Source organism: Fukomys damarensis, unplaced genomic scaffold, assembly GCF_012274545.1.
Source record: "Fukomys damarensis isolate Sample0158 unplaced genomic scaffold, DMR_v1.0_HiC HiC_scaffold_4, whole genome shotgun sequence".
NCBI classification, from domain to species: domain Eukaryota; kingdom Metazoa; phylum Chordata; class Mammalia; order Rodentia; family Bathyergidae; genus Fukomys; species Fukomys damarensis.
Window position 1 is genome coordinate 22,044,971 of NW_022900916.1, and position 24,631 is coordinate 22,069,601.

Genomic DNA, 24,631 nt, shown 5'->3' on the forward strand with positions numbered 1-24,631 from the left:
TGTCTTTATCATCATCAAATCTACTTTCCTCTAAACATGTTGCTTCCATATTTAAAAATCTCTCCATGTTATTTCACATATTTGTGTGGCACACAAAGCATTTCATAATCTGCCTTCTCCAGCCTCAGCCTTCATTGGCTACTCCACTGACTTCTTGAAACGCATCAATTTTTCCCATCTCAAAGAATTGGCTTGCATTGTTTATTTTACCTAAAATATTTCTAGTTTTCTCTACTTGAATAACTACATGCATGACTCAACTTTTTGCCTATACTTTACTTTTTCATGGAAGATCTCATTCATTAACTTTGTAGATGGAGTTTCTATTTTAAGCTCCTTTGGCACCCCACTTTTCCTTTCATAGCATTATGACTGAACATTAATTTATACATTAACCATAGCAATCAGACAAGAGAAAGAAATTAAAGCAATAATGATAGGAAAGTAAGAAGTTAAACTGTCATTATTTGCTGATGATATGATACTCTACATTGAAGACCCAAAAAACTGTACCAAAAGACTTCTAGATTTAATTGACACTTTTAGCAGAGTAACTGGATACAAGGACAACACTCAAAAATCAATAGCCTTCTTGTACACAAATAACAGACTCACTGAGAGAGAAATTAGAGAAACAATTCCTTTTACAATAGCATCCAAAAAAATGAAGTATATAGGAATCACTCTAAGGAAAGAAGCAAAAGACCTTTACACTGAAAACTACAACACGCTGAAAAAAGAGATTGCAGAGGATATAAGAAAATTGAAAGATATCCCCTGATCTTGTGTAGGAAGAATCAACATAGTGAAAATGGCCATACTACCGAAACTGCTATACAGATTCAATGCAATGCCAATTGAAATTCCAACATTATATTTCACAGAACTAGAAAAAAGAAAAAAAGAATCCAAAAATTCATTTGGAACCATAAGAATTGTGGAATGTATGATGGATATTTCATAAATAAAGGAAACACAGAGGCACAACTTGTTTAAAATTAATCTGTTTTCTTACTTCTCTGAAAAGTGACCCTACTTTCGTTTTCTTGATTTCAATTTAGTCTCTCATTCTCTATGATCCAGGCAGAAAATCTGCCTCAATTTCCAAAGTCTTTCTGCTGCAATATTCATAGCTTGACTCCCATCAAGACTTACTGAATTGCTACTATCAAGTTTCTTAGCATGAGCCCTTTTCATTGCCATTCCCGTGGGTATTGCCTTGATTCTGACTTCATTTTAATATTAAAAGATGCATAATCTTGTTGGCTCTAAATCTTTACATTGTTGCTTGTCCAATTATTTTTAAATAAGTTCACTCCAGTTGCTCCTATTCTGAAAGCCTCTAAAACATTGTTAATACCTGTCCATTTTTAAAATGGCATATAATTTCAAAATTTGTTGCATAGTACTCCAGTTCCTCACAGTTAGGCCAAACCTGCTTCTTCCGGTTCTCTCCCTCCTGTGCATTCTGGGCTCTAAAACCAACATTCTCTTTGCCACTCTGGCTGTACCTCTCTCTACCTGCCCGACCTAGACTTACTCTTACATCTCCATCTTCCATTCATCCTTCACTTGCCACCATATCCATCTCCCTATTTACCTTCCTTTGTTCATACCCAGGATTTGAATACATTTCATCCATATTGAACTATATCTATTTGTGTTTAGTAGGGTATAGTCCAGTTTAGGTACTAAAAGTAACTCCTCCAGAGTCAAACTGGATGCTTTTCAATCATGACTCAACCATTTTCCAGCTTCTGGGCTTTGAAAAAGTTATTTAAATTATCTTTCTCCAGTTTCCTACTTAACCAGACATACAAGAATATATATATCATAAAATTACTGAAAATGTTAAATAAAATATAAAGTGTAAATCACTTAGAAAAGTCTGGGGCTTAATATCTGCTATCGCTTGCAAGTATATTTCTCCCACCAACTTGAATCCAGAATCTTCAAATTCTTGGCAAAGTGATCTATGTAAAGTAAACCTAATAATTTCTAGTCACTGGGAAGTTCTGGTGAACCTCGAAGCTTTGTTTTACCCAAATGTCACAGATGAGACCAGTTCTACTAAGGCAAGAAATACTTAAGGAAGAGAAAAGAGGGTTAAAAGTTATCATAATTTCAAAACAAGGAAAATTATGTAAAAAAATCAACAATATAATTACAACTCTAGTAGAATACAGAGGGAAGTTTGTGCAAACATGAAGGAATCTTATCGTAAATTATGGGTAGCATTTAATATGTGTTATTACCAAAATTCAGTTTTTGATGGGATTGTTTTCTACAGTTATGGACTAAGAGCTTGCCAAAGAACTTGTTGTAGCCAGGTATTATGAAGAATCAATTTCATACTTTAGAACAGAACACCTCGGCTCATTCTATCTTCCTTTGCCATTTGCTTTTATGAGGCAAGACAGTGGAATCCTCTAGGTTTCATCTTTAAGATAAGGAAGTTGAATTGGATAGAGCTGAAAGTCCTTTCCACCCCTGACATTCATTGGTCATTAATCTGTGTGGGCTTATTTTCTTCTCATGCATTTTTAGCATTTATAGGTCTAGTTTCTACCATAACATAAATTATAGGCTTCTGACACTAAACATAATTTATAATGAAATTATATTCTCTATTTTTTTCAAAAGAATGAGACTAATGGTAATGTCACACGAGCATGGGATTACAACAGTCAACTCATGTGAGGGTGTTCAATATTGCCTATGAGACATGGCAGATGTCAATAAATATTTATTTTCTTGCTCTATGAGAAAAACTCCTTAAGAATCAAGAGATTCAGTATTAATATTTATTTTGAAGCCTCTTTTAAATTCTCTACACAATTATTATGAGAATTTACTAAATATATTATTAATGTCTATTATAACAATGATGCACTGATCATATTTTACTGTGAATATATATATTATATATATTTATGGAAGATTTTGAACTTTTCTCAAAACAATCTTTGGAACCTTGGCATTACCATGATTCCTTATATAAATATTTCAGCAAATATCTTTTGATTAAAAAGTTAAATGAATGAATTTCACTTAGTAGAAGTGTTTACTTTCTCCCCCAAACACTTTTTGTATTTTCTAGATGATGCTTGAAATCCCTTTAATAAAATGCCACACATAGAGTTAAATTTCTCCATAAAATCATAGACGTGGAAAGGCCAGTGTCCCGGGAGCCGGTCACCTGGAGTCCATTTGGAAAATGGTGCAGCGGTGACACAGTTTTCCAGTCTCTAGCAGCCAAGCAATCCTGCCTTCCCCGTTCACTAATAAATCTAGTCATTTTTAAAGTGTTTGTCAACAGGGAGGGTTGGAGGGGGTGAAGAGAGGGTGGGGACAATGGGAAAAAATGAGAACCAAGACCTGTCATGTGAGGGTACAGGATCCCAATGATGAGTGTAACTGTACTGTGTACCTAGAATGTACCAATAAACTCAATGAAAAAAAAAATAAAGGCTTTCCTCATGTGTTGTCCATATCTCAACAAAGCAAAGCCAGAAGAGCTTTCTGTCCAGATAGTCACTTTGACCTCCAACCATGTTTGCACAGGAGCTATTCAACAGAAATCTAACGTGAGCCATAAACACTAACCACATATGTAACTGTACTTTCTAGTAGTAGCATCAAAAGAAAAAGTTGAGATTTATTTAATACTATAGTTTACTTTACCGAAGATATTAAAATATTGCCATTTTTCCATGTAATCAGCATCACGAACTTGGGGTACTTTGCAATCTCTTTTTCACACTTTGACTGTGCAAATCGGATGGCACCCTTTCAAGTAATGGTCCCAAATCAAGGAAAAACAAGCTTCCTCTCTCATCAACTAGGAGGCACAGTGCTTTTCGAAATGAGCTAATTTTACTTAGGTGAGAATTCTAGAAATTGTTTATTCTCAAACTTCTAAGTTTCCCAATGACCTATTGAATAATATTTCCAAAACTTGTGTCATGTAACACAGGATTACTTCCAACTTACTATTTTATAAACCTCTCATGTTTTCTCTAAAAGACTATTATGAAGGTCTGAGGACCTAAGACAGCTGGTTCATCATACTTTGGGGTAGAGTTCCAGAAACATTAGCAAAATCATGGCTTAAAATTACATTTCTTTCTCTAAATAAAAACTATTCCTTTGAAAAAACCCTCCAAACAATTGTCACCTAATGGTGGAAACAATGCTTATCTTTCATAATGATATTTTAACTTCATACTAGAAAACTCAGTCCAACATGTCACTAGTAATCATACTGCAATTTCCATAATCAAAATCAATATATGGAAAAGGGCATCTTTTGCATGTGGCATTATTAAAAGGCATTTATCTTAATAAAATACTGTATTAACTTTTAAAACAGGATATATGAAGGCATAATATATATTTGCATAATTGTTCCTAAGCACTTCCGGCAAACCATATAGTCATGTGTTAATTTTGATTCCTGCATATTTGACATAGAAAGAAAACAAATAGCAGTATTTATAAGCTAGAAGACTTGGACATTCCCAGTCCAAATTATTTGTTCACAGCTTGATAAATAAGCTTTGGAGTCTAAATTGAAAGCTTTTTGAAAGCAATTCAAGGACTTATCTAAACTGATCAATAGCTCTTTGGGGTTTGAAAATATTAACTGACTTCTGAAAATTAGCTTCATTTTTCCAGCTCGTATGAAAAAGCAAGTGAAGGACATGTCATAATTTCTGTAATGAGCTGTTTCTTGGGAACTTTCAAATATTAGTGGAACTCCTGAGATCTTTTGAAAATGCTTACTATATTTCCATCATAGTTAAACTGTGCCAATAATTTGGGATTATTTCTGTTCAGGTTTGTGTAGCATCCAGCATTTTTCTTATTCTGAGCATACTTAATGTATTGAGGCAATTGTGGAAATAACGTTAGACACATAAGTAGGTGAATTTAAGGTGACCTAGTTCTATAGAAAACTAGCTATACTACTTTTCTGGACTCCAATTTACTTATTTATAAAATGACTGATTCACAAGAAATTATCTCTAAGTCTGTGTGCAGTTTATACATACTGTATGACTTAATCATCTGGGAAAGAAATAATTTCATGACATATTCAGTGCACTTCAAGGCAGAATTCTATCCTTTGTTTAACATCAGCTGTTGACTACTGGATCCTCAGACCAGATAAAACAAGCAGAAGGCACCGAAAACCTCTCACCACTGGGCAGTAAGTGTAACACACTTTGCATACTAACTCATAACCCCTCCTTCTTTCTTTCCTTCTCTGCCCTTCTACCTTCCCTCCCTCCGCCCCTTCTTCCTTCCCTTGCTACCTCTGTCCTTTCTTCCTTCTACAGTCATGCTTTTCCTAATCAAAGACTTCCACTCCCCACAAATTTACATTCTCCCCCTTCTTTGGTTGCTGATGTTAGTAGGCTAAAGTGTTTCCAAATCTCCCTTAAAAATGAAGAGCTTCCTTGACTAAAAATCATTTTATATTTATTACCACCTCTTCATACATAGATGCGATCACCTCTTGGAAGAGTCTGTTCTACTCTTTCCGTATTTTTACTTACCATTATCCATCCAGCATGCTATAGACTATCTTATATTTCTACTCTACTTCAACTACTTTTCTAGGACTGCATCTTAGTCTCATCTTATAAGGAAAGCTTCTCCTTCAGACTTCTCTGATACCATGTTCCTGTTGTTGTTAGCATATTTTTGTGGCCACAACTGTCTCTTTTTATTTCCTCTTTGTTGGTATCAAAACTTTGAATCTTTTGATAATGTTTTTTCTTTTGAGGCAGGTTATTGCTTTGTAGTTCAGGGTGGCCCTGAATTCACTAAGTAGCCCAGGCTGGCTGTGAACTCATGGTGATCCTCCTGCCTCAGCCTCCAGAGTGCTGGGATTGCAGCAGTGCACCACCATACCTGGCATGAATCTAGTAGCAATGATAGGCTTTGCTTATGTGGTTTCAACCAATTATGTGGCTTCAACCAATTATGCGGCTTCAAATCCCTTATATTTACAGATTACTCCCTCATTTAGATTTCTGGCACAGTTGTTTCCTCTGAATGCTGGACCCTACTACAGCATCTCTCAACTCTGACATCTCAAGGCACCTCAATCGTAACTAGTCCCAAAAAGATTTTGATCTTTCTCATCCAACACATACATGCCTCCCACCCACCCCCACAAGTACTGATGAAGAATCTTTCTCTTTTCTATTCATCTACTCAGAAGAGTAAGTGAAAAAGTGTCCTGCCAATAGTTTGTTCTCAAAATCTGTGGCTCATCCTTACAGTTTCCTTCTGTAACAGCAGTATGAACAAACAAAAGTCTTCTCACTGCGTATCTGCAATAGTGGTGCTTCCTCAGGGCTGGGGATTTAGCTCAGTGGTTTCCCCCGTCTCCCTCACAAGCACGAGCTCCCAAGTTTGATCTCCGCTAAGACAAAACAAAACAAAAACCAACATCGCTTCCTCTATTTTTACTACTTCCGCTATCCTCCTAGCAACACTATATTATGCGCCCTTGTAGTTTCCTTTGTACATTTGTGCTTTACTAACTTGTCTCAGTTCGTTTTCTAAACAGCAGCCACAGAGCACATATACAACTTTGCCCCTTTCCTGCTTAAAATCTTTGTTGAATCTTCTTAAACATTAGTACAAAATCAGATTGATAGCTTGTGTGTAAAGCCTTAAGTGAAGAGCTGAGACTGTAGGCAAATCTTGCTTATCATAAGGAAGGCCCTGGGTTCAATCTCTAGGTTTAGACACAAAAATGCATGAATGAGTGGGTGGAGGAAGCCTTACGCGATTGTTACCTCTGTTTGACTCTCTGTGTCCCCCAGTGCCTTCCACATCCTCCTGGTGTTCCATACTCCAATCACTTGGACCTTAACTCATTTTCTGAAATTTAGTGAACTTTCCCTGAAACTCAATGAATTCAACAATCTTTATCCATGATGTTTCCCAGCTTGGGACAGTGTTTCTCCCCTCTTCATCTGTGTAACACTTTATCATCCTTAAGGAGATGTTGCACTTGTATTTAGAGATACATTTTCTGATTCCTCTATTATTAATAACATTCTTTTATACTCTCCATAAATCCTTCTTGCTCAACAAGGAACGACGTATAATCTTAATCTTTACTTGATGTATTCATTATCTGTATTCCTTTTTAATTTAAGCTTCAGACAAACAGGGATCATTCTTATTCACTGCTAGATCCTTGGGACCTAACTAAGGATATAGACTGTGGATCTGGAACCACTATTTGTTGACTAATAGGGACAAAGAACTGAGGAGAGTGGCCAGCTGGGTCATGGGATAATAACAGCTGCCCAGCTCTACCAACTTCCAACAGCTCTCTTCTTCCAAACTCACTGTCATTTCACCTCTTATCCATTTCAAACCAGTGCAGACCATGGGGCCAAAGCCTACTGAGTATCACTTCCACCCACCTCTGCACGGCCCGGGCCCATCTCAATAAACCCAACTGTTGGAGGTTCTGGGCCCTGACCTGCTCTGTCTCACGATACGCTTTCCCGAGCTTTCTCTGCTTTTATTAGATTTGTACATCTTCTCCATGGCTGTGGCTCTGCCCACTTCCAATTCTTCTTCTTCTTTTTTTTTTAACCACAATGTTCATCTTTAAAAGAAGCCACTTTTCTACTTTTCTATTTATATTTCTTTCTTTTTTTAGTCCATGGAAAACCTTGCTAATTATGCAGTGTTCTTTTTTCCCCTAAAGCTTAAACTAATTTCTTATTTTCTACCACAGAATGATGTGCTGACAATTCCATATATCATATTTCTTCCACTCCAGAAACTTTCACACTCAGTTTAACTGAAAAAAAGGGCAAGCGAACATCTTTAGCGGTAGAGCTACAACTTTTCACAAATATAATTAACAGCACAGGAAAAATAAAACACCAGCAGGATGAAATGCACAATGGATATGTTGATGTGATAAACTGTCCTCAGCACCAGGCCATTTTAGTGTTTATCAGAACAGATAAGGGGCAACCACAGAAAATTCAGAAAGTTTTCAAAAAAAAGCACTTAGGGAAGAATTAGAATAACCTCACAGTGGAAGAGAATGTACAACAGGCTGAGGGGAAAGCATTTTTAGAGACTGTAAAATAACTGAATGCAAGATGGGCACAAGAATGAATTCCCAAAGAAATCATCAGAGGTAATAGGCATGCCAAGAACTTCTGAGTAAATACCAATCCAAAAGAATCTCAGAAAAATCTCACTGATCTGGGACCCAAATTGTTCAGTGCTGCTATTTCATACCTCCCTCTCAGTAATATGATCTTTCTTGTTTTTAATATATTATGCACTGTTTTTTGTTTTGCTCTGTTGTGAGATGGTTTTTCTTGTTTTTAAAAATAATCTATTGAATATTTGGAGCTTGCTAAGTAAATAAGATTTTTGATCTTAGATCTGTTTCTGCTCCAATACTGGCAAGGACAATTATAACTGAATTTATGAATTTTGCATGAGGGAGACTTTGAATTTGCAGTACATTCAAATGTCAATTGTCCAAATAAATCTTATAGTCACTATTCATATTAGTCCTTACAACAAAACAAAACCAATCTCATAGATAGCAGTGACAAAATCCAAGGAGTTTAATCTTCTGAACTCCAATTTCTATTTTTGGTCAAACACAACAGATGATGAATTTTTAAATTGAATTCACATTAATGTTTAAAATAATAATTTAGAAGCAAAATGAAAAAATATGATAAGAAACATGGAGATGGACTTTGTGGGGATGTGAAGGGGACCTGAGGATCAGGGCAGGCAGGAGATAGGTGAAGGGAGAGGGATGTAAAAAGGCCAAGTTGTGCACCAATTTCCCACAATGACTGCATTTATTGTGTATCACCAACATATGCTAATAAAAACAAGAAGAAGAAGAAAAAATGATGATGATTAATTCTAGAGAAAAGTGAAGGTGGATGTGACCATACTGAAGAGTATCAGGTACAGAGAATATAATCAATAACATTCTATTTATTAAGCAGTTTAAACTTTGGTGTATATATTGCACAGGACCTCTATATTATGTAGTTTGTAACATCAATTTAATAAGTATGTTTATATGTAATAAATATTAATATGCTATCCTAATTTACATGAATTTTGTTTGTATTTTATATTTGAGATTCTTGTCAAATGTGAGTAAAATGTGCCAGGGATTTAGCTTAGCGGCACTGTGCCTGCCTTGCAAGAGCCAGGTCCTGCGTTAGATCCCCAGTACCCCCCCAAAAAAGTAAAATAAAGTGGGGTACTGTAGTAGATTAGAACAATATTCAAATAAAATATCTATATCTTGATAAGTAAGGAAACTATAACAGAGCTTTAAATATAAGTGATAGATGTATTGATGTATTGATGTATTACCTGCGTTTATAGAGTTGTAAAGAGCCAGCAATGCTAGGAGATATGTGGATTGAGGTTATGCTCTTCCCAAACATCATTAACAGAACAGAGAAATGTCCGTCCAACATAAGTGGAAGTTCCTGAAAGCAGCCACTTATGAAAATTAACTACAGTTGTGCAGAAGTTCCTGGTATTCTGAATCATCCCCAAATCAGGGCAGGGGCAGTCTGAATACAGTGTATACTACATACGGTATCGGTGACAATTGTCAACTCTAGGAACTGCTTAGCTTTCTACCTTCCATGCAGCAGTGTGCATACATCCACATTCACACACACCTTTATGTGATTTATATTTTTGCTCTATTTTGCTGTTGTTTTCACTTTCTGATCTTAAATCACCACCTTCTAAATCCTTTAGGAGCCATCCTTAAATGTAGAATTGTCTTTTGATGAGATAAATTATACAATGAAAACAAATAAAAAAAAAACAAAGCAATTAGACTTTTTAGGCAACCATATATTACAAACATAACTGATATTGATATTATTATTAATGTCACCATTATTTAATTCCTGAGAATAATTTGTGTAGGAAAACAATTGTCAAGAGATAACTAAAGAAAAATTCTTAATTCCAAAATTCCAGCCAAAAATAATGAGAAAATTAAGCCCACATCTGCACTTGGTAAAACAAACAAAAATATATCTCTTTGTCTCAACGTTTACCTAAAATAATTATTTCTCAGACTGTGGAACATGCATACTAACTTAACTATTACCCATGTACAAAATTGGTGATGAAAATATATTTTCTACTAGAGGGTAAAGAACTAAAATATTAGTAAATCCAGAGTTCAAAGACAATTTAATCAATGGTCTTGCAAAAAGATCCTCTTCAGAGATTAATAAAAATAAAATCTACCTGTAATATGCAGAAACCATATGCCGAATATGTATTTTTTCAGAAAAATAACAAAATACGTAATCGTTGCCAGGCATTGGATATGGTTATTTTTATGTTTTGTATCTAGATGTACCCCAAAGCATCATGGAGTCATGGATGGGAGTTTCAAAGGTGACTGGATTAGTGTGTGTGTGCTGGGATTAAAGATGTGATGCTGGGTTTAAATGTATAATGCTGGAATTAAGGGTGACACACCATGGGTGTGGGTGGCACTGCCCAAAGGACAGGTAGCCTTCATGAAATATAAAGGGATATAAATACATCTGCTGCTACTGCTGTTTCTGCTGCTTCTATTGCTGTTTTTGTTTTGCTGCTGCACTGCTTGCTGCCTCTGACTGCCCTGCAACACCATGGACTGTTTCTCTTCTGTGATGCCCAAACTGCATTAGAGCTAGTTGACTATGAACTGAAACTGTGAGTGAAGTAAACCTTTCCTCTTTTAACTTTCAGTGTAGGATATTTTGTCTCAATAATGAGAAAAGCAAATAAGATAGTTACTGAATACTTGACATATATATCAAACATTTTTGTATAAATATTACATTTATTTTTTAAGAGAAGTTTGAGGTTAAATGAATAGTATTGCTATTTTGCAGATGAGGTAGCTGGTTTCTTGGCAAGATAATGTAATTCCCTCAAGCTCAAACAACTAGGAAATGCTAAAGTTGGAATTTGATCTTAATAACTCCCCCAGACAATTATCTTTTTTCTGTTATGTTGATATTGCCAATTAAATGCATACATTCCTATTTTTATATGCCAGTTATCTATGAGAACAATTGAACACAAGGAATTTATGAACTTACAAATCCACCATCAATAGGAGAGACACTCAAAGATAGGATTCCATTTCTGATGCTACATTCACATATCTATCATGTCTCAAAACTTCCCATGAATCTTTCTTCTGATTAAGGATATACATCTTGGAACCAAGGGCTGTTTTTCTTTCAGTTTTATGCTAAGCACTTATATAACATCTCTAATGTGGACATTTGGGGACAATTTTGTTTTTAACGACCACGTTGTTAAACATTAATAAGCTTATATTTGAATTAAATCAAAATCCAACTAGACACATATTACACAAGAACAACAATTACAACAATGAGTTAAACTAGAGCTGGGTAAAGATGCTGGAAAACGTTGGAAGCCATCACCACTGGTGGGCTCTGGGTCTCGGGTAGTGATGGAACAGCAGGAGGGAGTAGTAGGGAAGACTCTGTACCATACTCAGCACCAACAGTTAAACAGTATTGCCTTCTGAGCTTCATGATTGCTGCATTATATAGGTACTAGAATTTCTCTCTTTCAAAAATAAGGAAGCTGCAATTTGGTGGAAAGACTTAGTTTATGCATTGAGATATATGAATCCAATTGAATTGTCATTCAATTGGAATAAATTACATGTAGACTAGATACACAATCGTGAGAAGGATTGTGTGTTTGTTTTATATCACAGAGGAAATTAGCCACATCATTGTTTTCTCTGTTTCCTAGAAATATGCTCAATGAGATTATCTATATGCTATCATCTAATTATCTGGGCACTATTCATTTGGCATATTGAACCATCTAGCTTTAGAAGGGCACCAGATAGTTTTACTAGATTATTCAAATGATAAGGCCAAATATCTTCTCCAACATCAGGTCTAGTTATTTAGGTATAGAAATCTCATTTGAATAAATAGGATAAGATATACATAAATATACATATACCTATAAATGTATGTATCCATGATCTGAAAATCTGATATCTGACATACTCCAAATTCTGAAACCCTTTGAATGCTGACATAACAGTATAAGTGAAAAATTCCACACCTTATGTCTTATGACAAGTTGATACACAAAAACTATCATATAAATTTTCCTTCAGGAAATGTATATAAAGTATATTTGAAACATAAAGGAATTTTAGGCTTAGACTTGGGTTTCTTCCCAAAAATATATCATTATGTATATGCAACTATTCAAAAAATCTTAAAAAAAAATCTGAAATACAAAGCATTTTTCATCTCAAATCATTTCAGATGAGGGGTACTCAGCTGTGTGTGTGTATGATTTTTAATGCAGTTATGAAGCTTGGTACACTACACTAGTGAAAGGATGTTTCTGATTCAACATCCTGTGGATATTACATTGTTGAGATTTATCCATCTTTGTCTGTGTGTGTCTTTAGGGCAGATGTGAATTTGGGGTTCAATGTGTATGTTAATACACACAAAACTATTTTAGTTTTATCGAGGTGAAAGATGCATATTTGGAGTTGAATGATTGTGACATATCTCTCACCTAGCAAAATAATTAAATCTTATATAAGGAATAACTGAATATAGTCAAAAGTTAAATTGTTTGACAAAATTGGAAATACTGCATCATCTAGCTAAAAAGAACCAACAAAGATTTTAGGAAAAAGCATCCAAACTCAGAGAAGAAAACAATCAACAAGTAGATGATTCATAACTTAATATCACTTATTTTCTAAAGTTCTTAAGACAAAGACTTTATGATAAATTATATCCTTGGATAAGGGCTGATATTCCAAAGTAGATTTTTGTCACAGACTGCATAAAAATCCCAACACATACTACATGAGACTAAGAAAAATCTCACCACATATTGGCCAAACCACCATTTTCCTTACACCATAACAACAATCAATACAAGAAATAGACATTTATTCTTCCTTTGTTATATGATATGTTTCCTTGAATAATAATTGCATTTCTTAGTAGTTTGATTTCCTTAACTTATTTAATTGCCTAAGCTTAGTACATAATCTGTAGCACTGGACCATAAATGAGAAGATGAGTCATGCAAGAGATTACCTGGGTGGTAACAGAATTTATGAATGGCCTAATATATTCAGAAATTATATCCCAGTTGGTAACAATTGGGCTACATGCCCCTCAAAACCCATTTATGCATAGAGGAATATCTCTAATATTATATAACAAGATAATGGTGACTAATGATGAGCTATGAGGAAAAAGACTTTATGCTACAAAAAGACTGGGAGAATAATTTCACAAAATTAAAACTAAATTTTAAATTAAAACTAATTTTAAAACAGGACACAATCATGTTTATATTTTTTTCTGTAGATAGAGGCAGTGCTTACATCTCATGCTAATTTTCATCTTTTGCTAAATAGTGTAAGTCTCGTGTATTTCAGCTTTGGAGAATATGATATATACCTGGATAGAGACATTTTAGCTTCAAATTGTGCACATTTAAAGTAACTGGAAAGTTTCTTTCACTTTATTATTTTTAAGTTAAATGTTAAATTTAAACATTAAGTCACAAGCAATAAAAATACCCTAAAGACACAATTTGCTTTGTTATTTAAACATTAGATTTAATATTTAAATATTAAAATGATATTTATGGTTATTATGATTTACATAAAGCTTCTTATTTGTGCTGCTGTACTATGGATGAGAATGTACAAAAGTGTGTCTCAGTGAAATCTTACAACTGGCTGAATTGTTGCCATGGTGAATTTAGATCTACAGAATAGATATGTGCACTGATTATGCTGTAAGTTTCACCCAAACAAAGCATCACTTTTATTAAGCAGATAATATTATGATATACAAACCAACTCTTCATTTAAAAAATAAGCCATAAAATCACTCAAATTTTAAATCACTAGATAAGGAACACTTTAAATAACTTAAAAGACTGCCTTTTTATTTACATATGGGAAATCTAATCTTTGAAATGTTCTGTCATGACATTAAAATTTAGAGGATAAATTTTCAATATAAATGGATGAACTTATAGCATGATGCACATTAAATAAAACTTTGTTCTGGGCACCATCATCTGAATATTTAGATTTTACAAATGAGAACATAGAGTAACAATATGAAATTGTGAGGGAATCATGGATTTGAGTACTACCAAATTCAGCCCATTCACATTGTAGATATTTTGAGAAAAGCAACTTTCACACAATAAATTGGAAAGAACCCTAATTTTACTCTGAACAAATCTTGCATATTGATTATATTTTCATGAATGTGTTTTCCAAAGCAGTTTACTCAATGACTCATTCATTTTCTTCTAACAATTATGCTTTCTGATTTTGTGATTTTATTATGTGACTAAGCAGCTGTCACAAAGAATCAAGAAAAGAAAGTGTTATAAAGCAACATAAGGCTGTTTTTCTCTATGAAATTATAGATAGATAGGTGTTTTTTCTTCCTTCCAGCCACCCAATTTTTTAGACTAGTCACTGGAAGCACCTTGTCTGATTATGAGATACTGACTGGAAATGCTTTATGTTAGTATCAATCACATGCATTTTAAATCCTTTATGTAGATACTACTTCTTTGTAAAGCCACTTTGTAAAAAGATATCCACATGTTTAGGTCAAATAATCAAACTGACTTCTCAGAACCTTAGTTCATTTGCTATAGATGAAAAGCTTGTACTTTCAGAGTCTCTATTTATAAGAAACATGTCTTAACTACAGCTTTTTTGGTCCATTGACTTTTAAATTTAACTCAAAAGTCTTGTAATGATTATATTAATGTTTTGAAAAAAGTTTTATGGCACTAATTAAAATACAGTCTGATTATAGACTGTGTTTTGTGGCACGTCAATTATTGTAAAGTTTCAGTTGGTAAACATAATATATATTTTATCTATTTATTTTGGTACCAGGGATCGAACTCTGGTCCTTGAGCTTGCGAGGCACGTGGTGGAGCCACACTGAGCTAAATCCCCAACCCGCTATACATTTTTAAAATTCTTAATTTACTAAAGAGAATAATGAGTTTTTATCTAAATTCCTAAGGCACCTTCCTGGAGTCTCTTTGAGAAGTAAGAATTCGTGTTACTATTACCATTATTATTAAAATATGAAGCATTAAATCTGTTGCTCTAGATTGGCACATAGCTTCCCATGGTCTGGCTTCAAGGACTCCACCTGTTCTTGACATCTTTTCACACTAGAGGCCCAGAAAACCACAAGAATACCCTTTTCATGGCACAACTCATGCCATCCCCTTTCCTTGGTTTCAAACATGATACCTGAAAGGCTCTCCTTTTTCACAACACCAACTGCAAATTTGTAAACCCAGTACTAGCTGGTAATATTTACTTGGTGTTTACTTCATGCTACACACTTTACTAAGAGAATTATTTAATTAATGCTTGTTGGAATCCTATTTACAGATGAAAAAACTTTGGCTAGTCACTCAATTAGGAAGTGGGCAGGTATTGGATTTACAACCAGGTAGTTTGACTTCAGATGTTAGACTGTGGTTCATTAACACTGTGATATATTGACACCACATCTCAATAAATTTTCAAGATTAATAGTAAAATAATACTTCTTTCATGGATAGTTCATTGACCATGCCAACTTTTCTTCCTTCTTTCTGCTCTGTATCTCTCTGAGATCACACTCTAACCTCTTACCATCGAGAAAACTAGTGACTTGCCCGTCTTGTTTTTCTTTTAACGATTCAGTGCCCCTTTGAAAGTAGTGTTCTGATTCATCTTCATAACCTCTGTAATAAACCATAAAATTCCTTTCATATGCAAAGTCCTCTATGAACATTGGTGATATGAATTTATGATTGAAGTAATTAAGAGATGGTTCAGACTGAATCACAAATGCATTATCAAAAACAAGTTAAAGAATCTACATAGCTAGTCTGTAATTTGACAAACACAATGATCTCAAATGAGTATTTGTTTCTTCGCAAATCTGATCTTTCATGTTGGTCTTATAAAAATTTTCAGGTTCATTCATTCATACAAATGCATTGTTTAATTTCACTGAATCCAAAGAACAGAATTCAACCTAGGAACCCAGGTGAATTTTGCCAGTTAAAAATAGAAATAATTCTTAGGGCTGGGAATTTAGCTCAGTGGTGCTGCTGCCTGCCTCACAAGTGCAGGTACCCAAGTTTGATCCCCAATACCAAAAAAACAAGCAAACAAACAAAATAAAACAACAAAAACAACAAAAAACAAACAAAAAACCCAAACAAAACTGGATCTAAAAATAGAAATAATTTTTTATAACAGTGACTGTAGATGTCTTACTTATTTTCTTTTCCCTGGGTTGAACCAAATTTTTCAGTTTTGTAAGTACTCATACATTGACTCATCTAGAGAATATTAACTAGTCTGGAAAGAGAGAAAAAATCATTTAACCTTCATTTTACATGGTACTATGATAATACAGTCATCTTTCAAAAAATTTTAATGTGAATTGGATGCTTTATTATTACTTAGAGTCAATTTATGTCTACGGACACTGTATTTTGCATGTTGAGATAGAGGGTGACTTGAAGAGTATTTGAGGCTTCTCCTTAAGACTCATGGATCATATTTTCTCACTCTTTCTCTACCTGTTGGCATTATACTTCATTTTAACAGCTGTCCAATAGAAGTTTAAAAAATGTTATTTGTGGTTATACAATAATAATAATAATTATAACAATAACTCTGGTTAAAAATATTTATAACTGGGCTGGGGATTTAGCTCAGTGTTTCCTCTGCCTGCCTTGCAAGTGCAAGGTCCTGAGTTCTATTCCTGGTAACAACAACAAAAAATTAGAACCACATGCAAGATGTAGAATTATTAGATATAACAAGTGCCTTTTTTATCCTTTCAAACTCAAATTTAATATATATGGTAGCAAAACTTGCATAATTAAGAAAAGATAATTATTTAGAGGTTGATAGTAACTTGCTGAATTTAAAACAAGGATTCTTGCAGGAATTCAATGTTAGAACTAAATATGGGTTTTTAAAATTTTTTGAGCTCTCTAATTTATAATCCTTTATCGAACCTGAAAAATTAAAACATAAAAACCAGTCATACAAATCATAATTTTATCATGATTGAAGTATGTCAGGGCACTTCTTAAATTACTTGGGAGTGATTTTTTATGTACTCCTAAATGGTCATTTTTGCTTAGTGACTTAAGCTTAAATAATGAAGCCATAACTGTGAAAAACAATGGATTATCAGTAATAGAATGTCCTAATAAATTATCTAGGTAGAATCAAATTAAAACCCCAGAAATACATGGCAGCTCCGTCTCTTGCAGAAGAGTAAAAAGCTGTTTTTCACTATTACGTCCACATTAGGAATAGCATTGAGCTATAGTATTTATCTTTGGTGGAAGAAATGGGTCTTCAAGGCTTTCCTTGAGATTCACCCTAAGTAACTACACAAGAAGCTTGCTCAGTCTGCTACATGATTTAGAGAACACTATGACATTTTCTCTGAGCATTTAGCTGCTCTTTAAGGCCAGTTAATCACCAATTAGAATGTTGCATTTCTTACCAGTGTTGCTTGCTTGACTTATGGCCGAGAACTTACCAAAGAGTTTTCAGAGGTATGATATCAGAAAACTAGCAAGGGAAAATCATCAACAATGTTTGCTGGGATAATATGCAACCCATCTCCTTTCACAGACACATAGTACTTCTCTTTTTGTCCTCGCTGTGTTGCCTCTGGGGTACCTTGGGCACTGTTGCCCAGAGATAAATGCATAACTAACATTCCCTGCTTGTTCGTGATACACGAAGATGTAACACTCTCAGTTTGATTTTCTTCCTCAAAGGAACAAAAGACTAAGTGAATCTCTCCTTCATAGGTGCCACCCCAAATCATGAACACTGGCCAGCCCTTTGCAAAAGTAGCCAGTCGAAAATGAACCCCCTCACCACAAGTATAAATAAAGCCATCTCATTTGGTTTTAACCCCAGGTAAGAGGATGGGGGGCAACTAATAAAAAGAACAACATAAAGAAGCAGAACTTGCCAATACGGACCTCCATGCAAGCCAGAGCAGATTTATGATTTTGCTTCCCAGGGAGGGAGCTACTAAAGCACGCACACTGACCATCACTTTAAAGAGGTAAAGAGAGAGTGAAATGGCTCAACGTACACACACCCCGCTCCATACCGGGGACGAGTCTCCGAGCTGAGGCTTGTGCTCTCGGAGGGCCAGGCTGAAGCTGACCGCCCCCACGGCCACGCTGGACACCCCCAGCCCTATCTCCAGCACAGAGAGCACCAAGAGGCTCCCAATAATCTGGCCGCTGGTGCACATCCTTCCTGGGTCATCATTCCTTTCCGATCAGAGGGAAACCAACCATCCACCTTCTTTCTTCCACAGACCTCACCCCTCACGCCCCCTACCAGATCCCCAAACTTTTCTTTCTTCACCAGCAAAACATTTATCCACAAGGACTGGATTTCCAGAACCAGAGATCCTTTTTCCTGGCCCGACCAGAGGAGAAAGTGCTGCTCCACCCCCTGGCACGTTCAGGCCAGGACTGGAGAGGAGTCTTGCGGGGCTCGGAGGAGGTATCCACAAGAGGACAAGTCAGGAGCTGGGCGTTCAGGGAGCCGCGACCGGGGAGCCAGCTGCGCTCGAGAGGCTCTGTCCAGAGTTCTGCTGCGTCCCCATTCTCCGCAGGGAAACCAGCCCCTCCTCAGCCTCGCAGACCTGTCGGACGCCCTTCCCTTCCTTGCACGGCTGAGCTTGGCTTTCCGGAGGACCAAGGGCTCAGAGCTTCCCTCAGTGTCTCCCTCTCGCCTCCTCTCCTTTGTTTTCGTGGTAACGCAAAGCGCTTCTGCGAGTCTCGGTCCCCAGGCGGAGCTGGCGGATGGTATTCAGCACCACGCTCCTAGCAGTTGCTGTGTCGCCAGAAAAAGTGACCTTGTCTGATGGCCTCTTTCCGTCTGGATTTCTTCTCCCTCGTCCTCGTCCTCTTCCCCCCCTTCTCTCTTGATCTGATTCTCTCTCATCGCTATGACCTCATTGGGATTTAGAAGGTTGACGGAGGAGGGCGAAGCCTGATGTATTCGTGGATCTAGGACCGATACTCTTGGCTGGCCCTGAATCCGTCCCTCCCGAGACCCTAACTAACCACAGGAATCTAAGCGATCCCTACCTCCGCCTCTTCCCCACTCGCTCCTTTCTGGGCGTCTATCCAGCAGGGAGGAGAGGCGATGCCTACGTCAACACGGGGCTCATTCGGTGTAAAACTTTCTCCTGCATGTCCGCGAGTTGGGGAGCAGTGAGCAAAGACCGTCAGAGGAGCAGAGGCTGGAGAAAGCCCAGAATCCTGATTTCGCTAGGACCCTGTGAGGCCCTCTCCAAGAAACTCCTGTGTCTGGATGAGCTCCTAAGGAGAGCCCAGGACCTGTCACCTGTCGGGTCTGAGGGGAGGGAGCAATTGACTGGAGCTGTCACATTTCACGGGGATGTGACCACACTGCTCTCCAACCAGCAGACCCTTGCTTTCACTCAAGTTCCAGAGATATGTTCATTTAAATATTGTATTGGAACAGACTTTTGTTTTTTTAAACATCTGGCTTAATGCACAACCGTTTTTGACAATCTGCCCTGGTCAGAATCATCAGGGCCCAGGAAAGTGTTGCTTGGGTAGTTTTGTGTTGTCGTCTTTGATGCTAAGGGGACTCTAGATGTCTGGGAATCATCTTTTGAATCCCATTTTTGATTTCTTGATTTTTTTTTACTTCAAGAAATAAATCTCAAGGTATTCCATCAAGGGTGTCCGGGAAGTGAGGAGGTGAGAGGAGGTTTCGAAGTGTGAATTGTCTTTTCCGATAATGGTTCTCCAGTTAGAGATGGATTGAAGGGACGTGGAGGGAAAGAGATGGAGTTAGGGTACAGCGGGGCACCTTGACCTCTAAGCACATAGTGTAGTGCAGGCACCTCTGTGAGGCAAAGCCTCTTCCTTAAAAATCCCAAATGCTAAGGAGACAAAAGCAGAGAGATCCCTAGTCCAAATTTTGTAGCACAAGTGCCAACTTCAGTGTGCTTAAACTTGATTCAGGGCTTGTATCACAGTTTAAATTCAACTGTACATTGTAATTTGTTTCCTTTCTCATATATTTATTCTGTAATTTTAAATTTTTAGTCATACTTCCTTAGAAATAAAGAGCATGTAGCAATTACCAGTTAAGCCTTAAAGAATCAATTATTGTAATATTTAGAGGAAAAACTTAAACCCTTATGCTGACCTATAATAAGTGTGTTTACATCAAATGTGCAATTGTTAGAAACCTCCAGAAGTTCTTGGCTTAAGTGACGCATAGTTTACTTAAATATTGTGAATGTCATCCAAATAATCCAAATTTTTATACAGAAATAATGAATATTCTTGTTGCCTAATCTTTGTTTGCACTTAGTCCCTGGTTCTTCAAAATTAAATTTCTTCATCCTCTTTTGGAAATTAATAACAAGTTGTAGTACCAGTAAAATAAATGAATAATGGAATCCTGTAGGTAGAAGAAAAATTTATTGCAAGAGATCTTATTTTTGTAGAGAATGTAGAGTTGATGTTAACAACACATGCATTTTAAAGAATAAAAGAAATGAGAAAATCTTATATTGTCCGAAGTTTCATCTCTGACAAATATGATGGCTAAAAATGAGGTTAAATATGCCAAACCCCAATTTATGCTGGAATATAAATATTGTTGATTGATACTGAGTAATTGTTCTGAAATTCATAATTTTGAAAATTGAAAATGAAATTTTACATAGAACAAATTAAATTTCCCTCACTTTCCAGAAAATACTGAGTCACAATAAATTAGAAATAGTTTTAGAAATAAAAATAAAAACAATCAGTATAGAAAGCATCAATATTCTGTGTTTGAAAACATAACTTTTAATGTTAGAATTTTCATTATATTTTTACATTAAATCTTCTGGAGCATAAAGTATAGTTTGTGTGCTTTTTAAATTGATGTCAACCTGCTCCCTATGTAAAGTAAGCCCCCATGCATCTAAATTTTCCTTATAATCATGTCAGCAAAGGATAACAAGTGAGTTCAAACTGGCAAATGATTATTGTTATTATTACCATGATTCCTCAGAAATATTTGCTAAAGAAATAAGTGTAAGGCTACACCATACATGAAGCACATTGCTGTCCAAAATTTCAAGGACCTAACAATTCAAGGATTTATTTCCTTATAATACATGGGAAGTGTTACTCATAAGGTCCATTGAGACATAACTTAATCTACATCTTCTGTAAGAGCAACTGCACAAAAAAATTGTAAGCTTGCCACCTGCTGGCTTGTGCAAGACACAAGTAAATGTGTGTGTAGCATCAAAATAATTCTTATGAAACTCCTCACCTAATAAAAAATTCTTCATTATTGTTCTCCTCAAAGATCAACTCTTGCCACTAAGTATTAAAGGGTTCTGAAATCTCTGCATATGAATTTACCCAAATAAGATTTGTAGAATTTTTTATATCTGGACAAAGAAACATGCATTAATTGGTAGACTAATACTCCCTGCTATGATCTGGATGAGTGACCCCCAAAGCCCATGTGCTGAAGGCTTGATCTCCATCCTATGGTGCTACCGGGAGGTGGATGGCCATTAAACGGTGTGGCCTAGTGGAGAGAAAGTAGGTCACTGGGGAAGAGGGGTGTGGTCCTGAAGGGGGAGATGGAAATTTACCCCTTTCTCTTTTTTTCATATTCTTTCCTATTTTACCATGAAGTGAGCACCTTTCTCTACCATGCGTTCCTTGCCATGATGTCCTTCATCCTCACAAGGAAAAGAGCAATGGGGCCAGCCAACAGTGGACTGGGGCTACAAAAATGGTAAGACAAGATAACAAAACTTCCCTCTGGTCAAGTGTTGGAAGTATTTTGTTACAGCAACAGAGAACTATGATATTTCCTATCTTACTGTAATGAAGCACATACAAAAATGATAATTTCAGCCACTAATATAGGGTTATTGAAAAGCTTTCAAAATGGAAATGATTAATTTTAAATATATCAATCATGATCTTATTAAGAGTGCATGACATACATTAAATTTTTATGGTGGCCACAGGCATTGAACTGAATGGCCAATAAAGTACAAAAAAACAGTGAGCACTTCTCTACCATGCGTTCCTTGCCATGATGTCCTTCATCCTCACAAGGAAGGGAGCAATGGGGCCAGCCAACAGTGGACTGGGGCTACAAAAATGGTAAGACAAGATAACAAAACTTCCCTCTGGTCAAGTGTTGGAAGTATTTTGTTACAGCAACAGAGAACTATGATATTTCCTATCTTACTGTAATGAAGCACATACAAAAATGATAATTTCAGCCACTAATATAGGGTTATTGAAAAGCTTTCAAAATGGAAATGATTAATTTTAAATATATCAATCATGATCTTATTAAGAGTGCATGACATACATTAAATTTTTATGGTGGCCACAGGCATTGAACTGAATGGCCAATAAAGTACAAAAAAATCAGGCAAAAGAAAAATTACAAAATGATTTCAAACAATTAAGCAGTTTTCAAGTGCTGGAAGCCATTCACTATTTTAATACTCTTGTCCATGTGATTAGAAAAGATGGCACCTAGAGATTTACCTCAGATTTGAAGAAGTGGTTCTGCTAAAAAGAGAAAGCTATAGCTTAAAGATCTTCTTTCTTATTTAAAAATAAACAGAGATAATAAATCACAATGTATTTCTCTCTGAGCTTTTATTGAGTAGAGCTTAGAAATCATTATGCAAAAGTAATTTTAGTGCTTGTGAATATTAATCTGAGAAAATATAATACTTAGTAATACCTTTAGTACAATTTTCTACTTATAAATGAACATACTTAACATTTGAACATGTAAATATATATACCTGTATAAATCAGTGTAACATGGATATCGTAGTGAGTTCTAATTTTAATTATGTGGATACCTTCACTTCTGGCCACTATAAAGAAAATAGGGCTGGACTTCAACTGTATGTAAGATATGATAGCACAGAATTGTGATGAACCATAGAAGAGAAACAAGGTTTTCTGACTATGGACATATAATTTACAGGAGGAGGGGTCTTTAGAAAATAATGGAATTAGATAAATATTAGTTCTTGGGGGCTGGGAGTAAAGACTCCATGTTTCTGTTCCCCCAAAATTTATTCCGTACGTTGAAAGTGAAAAACCTTAATGGGGTGTGTTAGGAATTGAGATCTTTGGTGGAGGGGGCGTTTCAGAGTAAGATGGGAAGTAGGGGGGGTCGCTGACTGGGTTTATATGAGGATATACCAGGCATAGCCTTTATGATAGAATTAGTATCCTTTTTCATAAAGAAAGAGATTAGATTTTATTTTCTCTATCATGTGAGGACACAATAAGAAGACAGGTATCTATAAATCAGGAAGAAAGCCCTCACTGAATATGCCCTGATCTTGAATTTCCCAGCCTCCAGAATGGTAGGAAGTAATTTTTGTTTAACTACCCAGTCTGTGCTCTGTTGTTATAGCAACCTGACATGACTAAGCTACTAAAGTGGTCAGAAGTTTCAGGGCTGAGTGCTGGAGAGGAGGAAGTGTCATGGAAAAAGAGATCCATAAATCTCCTTAGAGAATCCTTGAGTCTGCAGCTATATCCTAAAATGCAGTTCCATAATGTTACATGCAAAATTTCAAGTATTAATGGCAATTTTTTTCCAAAACTGATGAGAACTATGAATTTACAGGTTGAAGAAGCCTAGTAAATGGCAAGTAGGATAACTATGCCAAAGCAGGTCTCAATCAGCTGCTGGAAACCAGTAATCAGAATTAAAATTTAAAAATTGCCAGAGAAACAAGGGCACATTATGTAGACAGGAGCTAAGGTAAGACTTCTGGACTGTTTATTTAATGTTGAGACAGAACATAAGTTGAATGTTTTTTTAAAGCATTAAAACAAAAAAATACAATGAAACCCTGTTAAATCTAGAATTATATACCCAGCAAAAATATCTTTTAACAAAAATTGAGAAAATTTATTACTGCATGATCTCCACTGGAAGTGATGCTAAAAGAATTATCCATTAAGCAGAATTATAATATGTCACAAAGAAATTTAGATTTACACAAAACTGCTGAGCATTATATGGGTAAAATGTTGGTAACTGTAGATAGTTAATTTTACTCAAAGTTGGATGTTGAAAGGAAAATAGTATATTTTTGACATTATGACATATGTGTAACTAAAATATATAATAATAACAGCAGGGTTAATGGGGAGAACAAAATGAAAACAGTCTGTATAAAGTTGCTACATTATATGTGCAGTAACTCAGTATTAATTGAGATTGAGTTAGTTAAAGATAAAGCTCTAAGCAAGCTGTAAACTATAGCAACTACTAATTATGATGAAAAGAAAAGGCAAATAAGCCAAAATTAGAGATGAATACTTAATATTAATATATTGATTTTTTAAATGGAAGAAATTATTTATAAAAAAGAAAACA

General features: G+C 35.7%; 1 protein-coding gene and 1 long non-coding RNA gene across 4 annotated transcripts in view; one reads left to right on the forward strand and one right to left on the reverse strand.

The window, feature by feature from the left end:
* The window catches only part of Tmem196 (transmembrane protein 196), a 59,075-nt gene extending 39,661 nt beyond the window's left edge, over window positions 1-19,414 (reverse strand). For 2 of the 3 annotated variants that reach the window (XM_010610839.2, XM_019205515.2), the window contains exon 1: window positions 18,279-19,414. In XM_010610839.2, the coding sequence (XP_010609141.1) occupies window positions 18,279-18,443 (165 nt within the window). In that variant the 5' untranslated portion in view covers window positions 18,444-19,414. The remainder of the gene's footprint in view (window positions 1-18,278) is intronic. The other variant, XM_010610840.2, reaches the window with a different exon arrangement.
* A 2,901-nt stretch (window positions 19,415-22,315) lies between these two features.
* LOC117283374 overlaps window positions 22,316-24,631 on the forward strand; it is a 38,257-nt gene continuing 35,941 nt past the window's right edge. The window contains exon 1 of the long non-coding RNA XR_004514344.1: window positions 22,316-22,368. This is a non-coding gene — a long non-coding RNA (uncharacterized LOC117283374). The remainder of the gene's footprint in view (window positions 22,369-24,631) is intronic.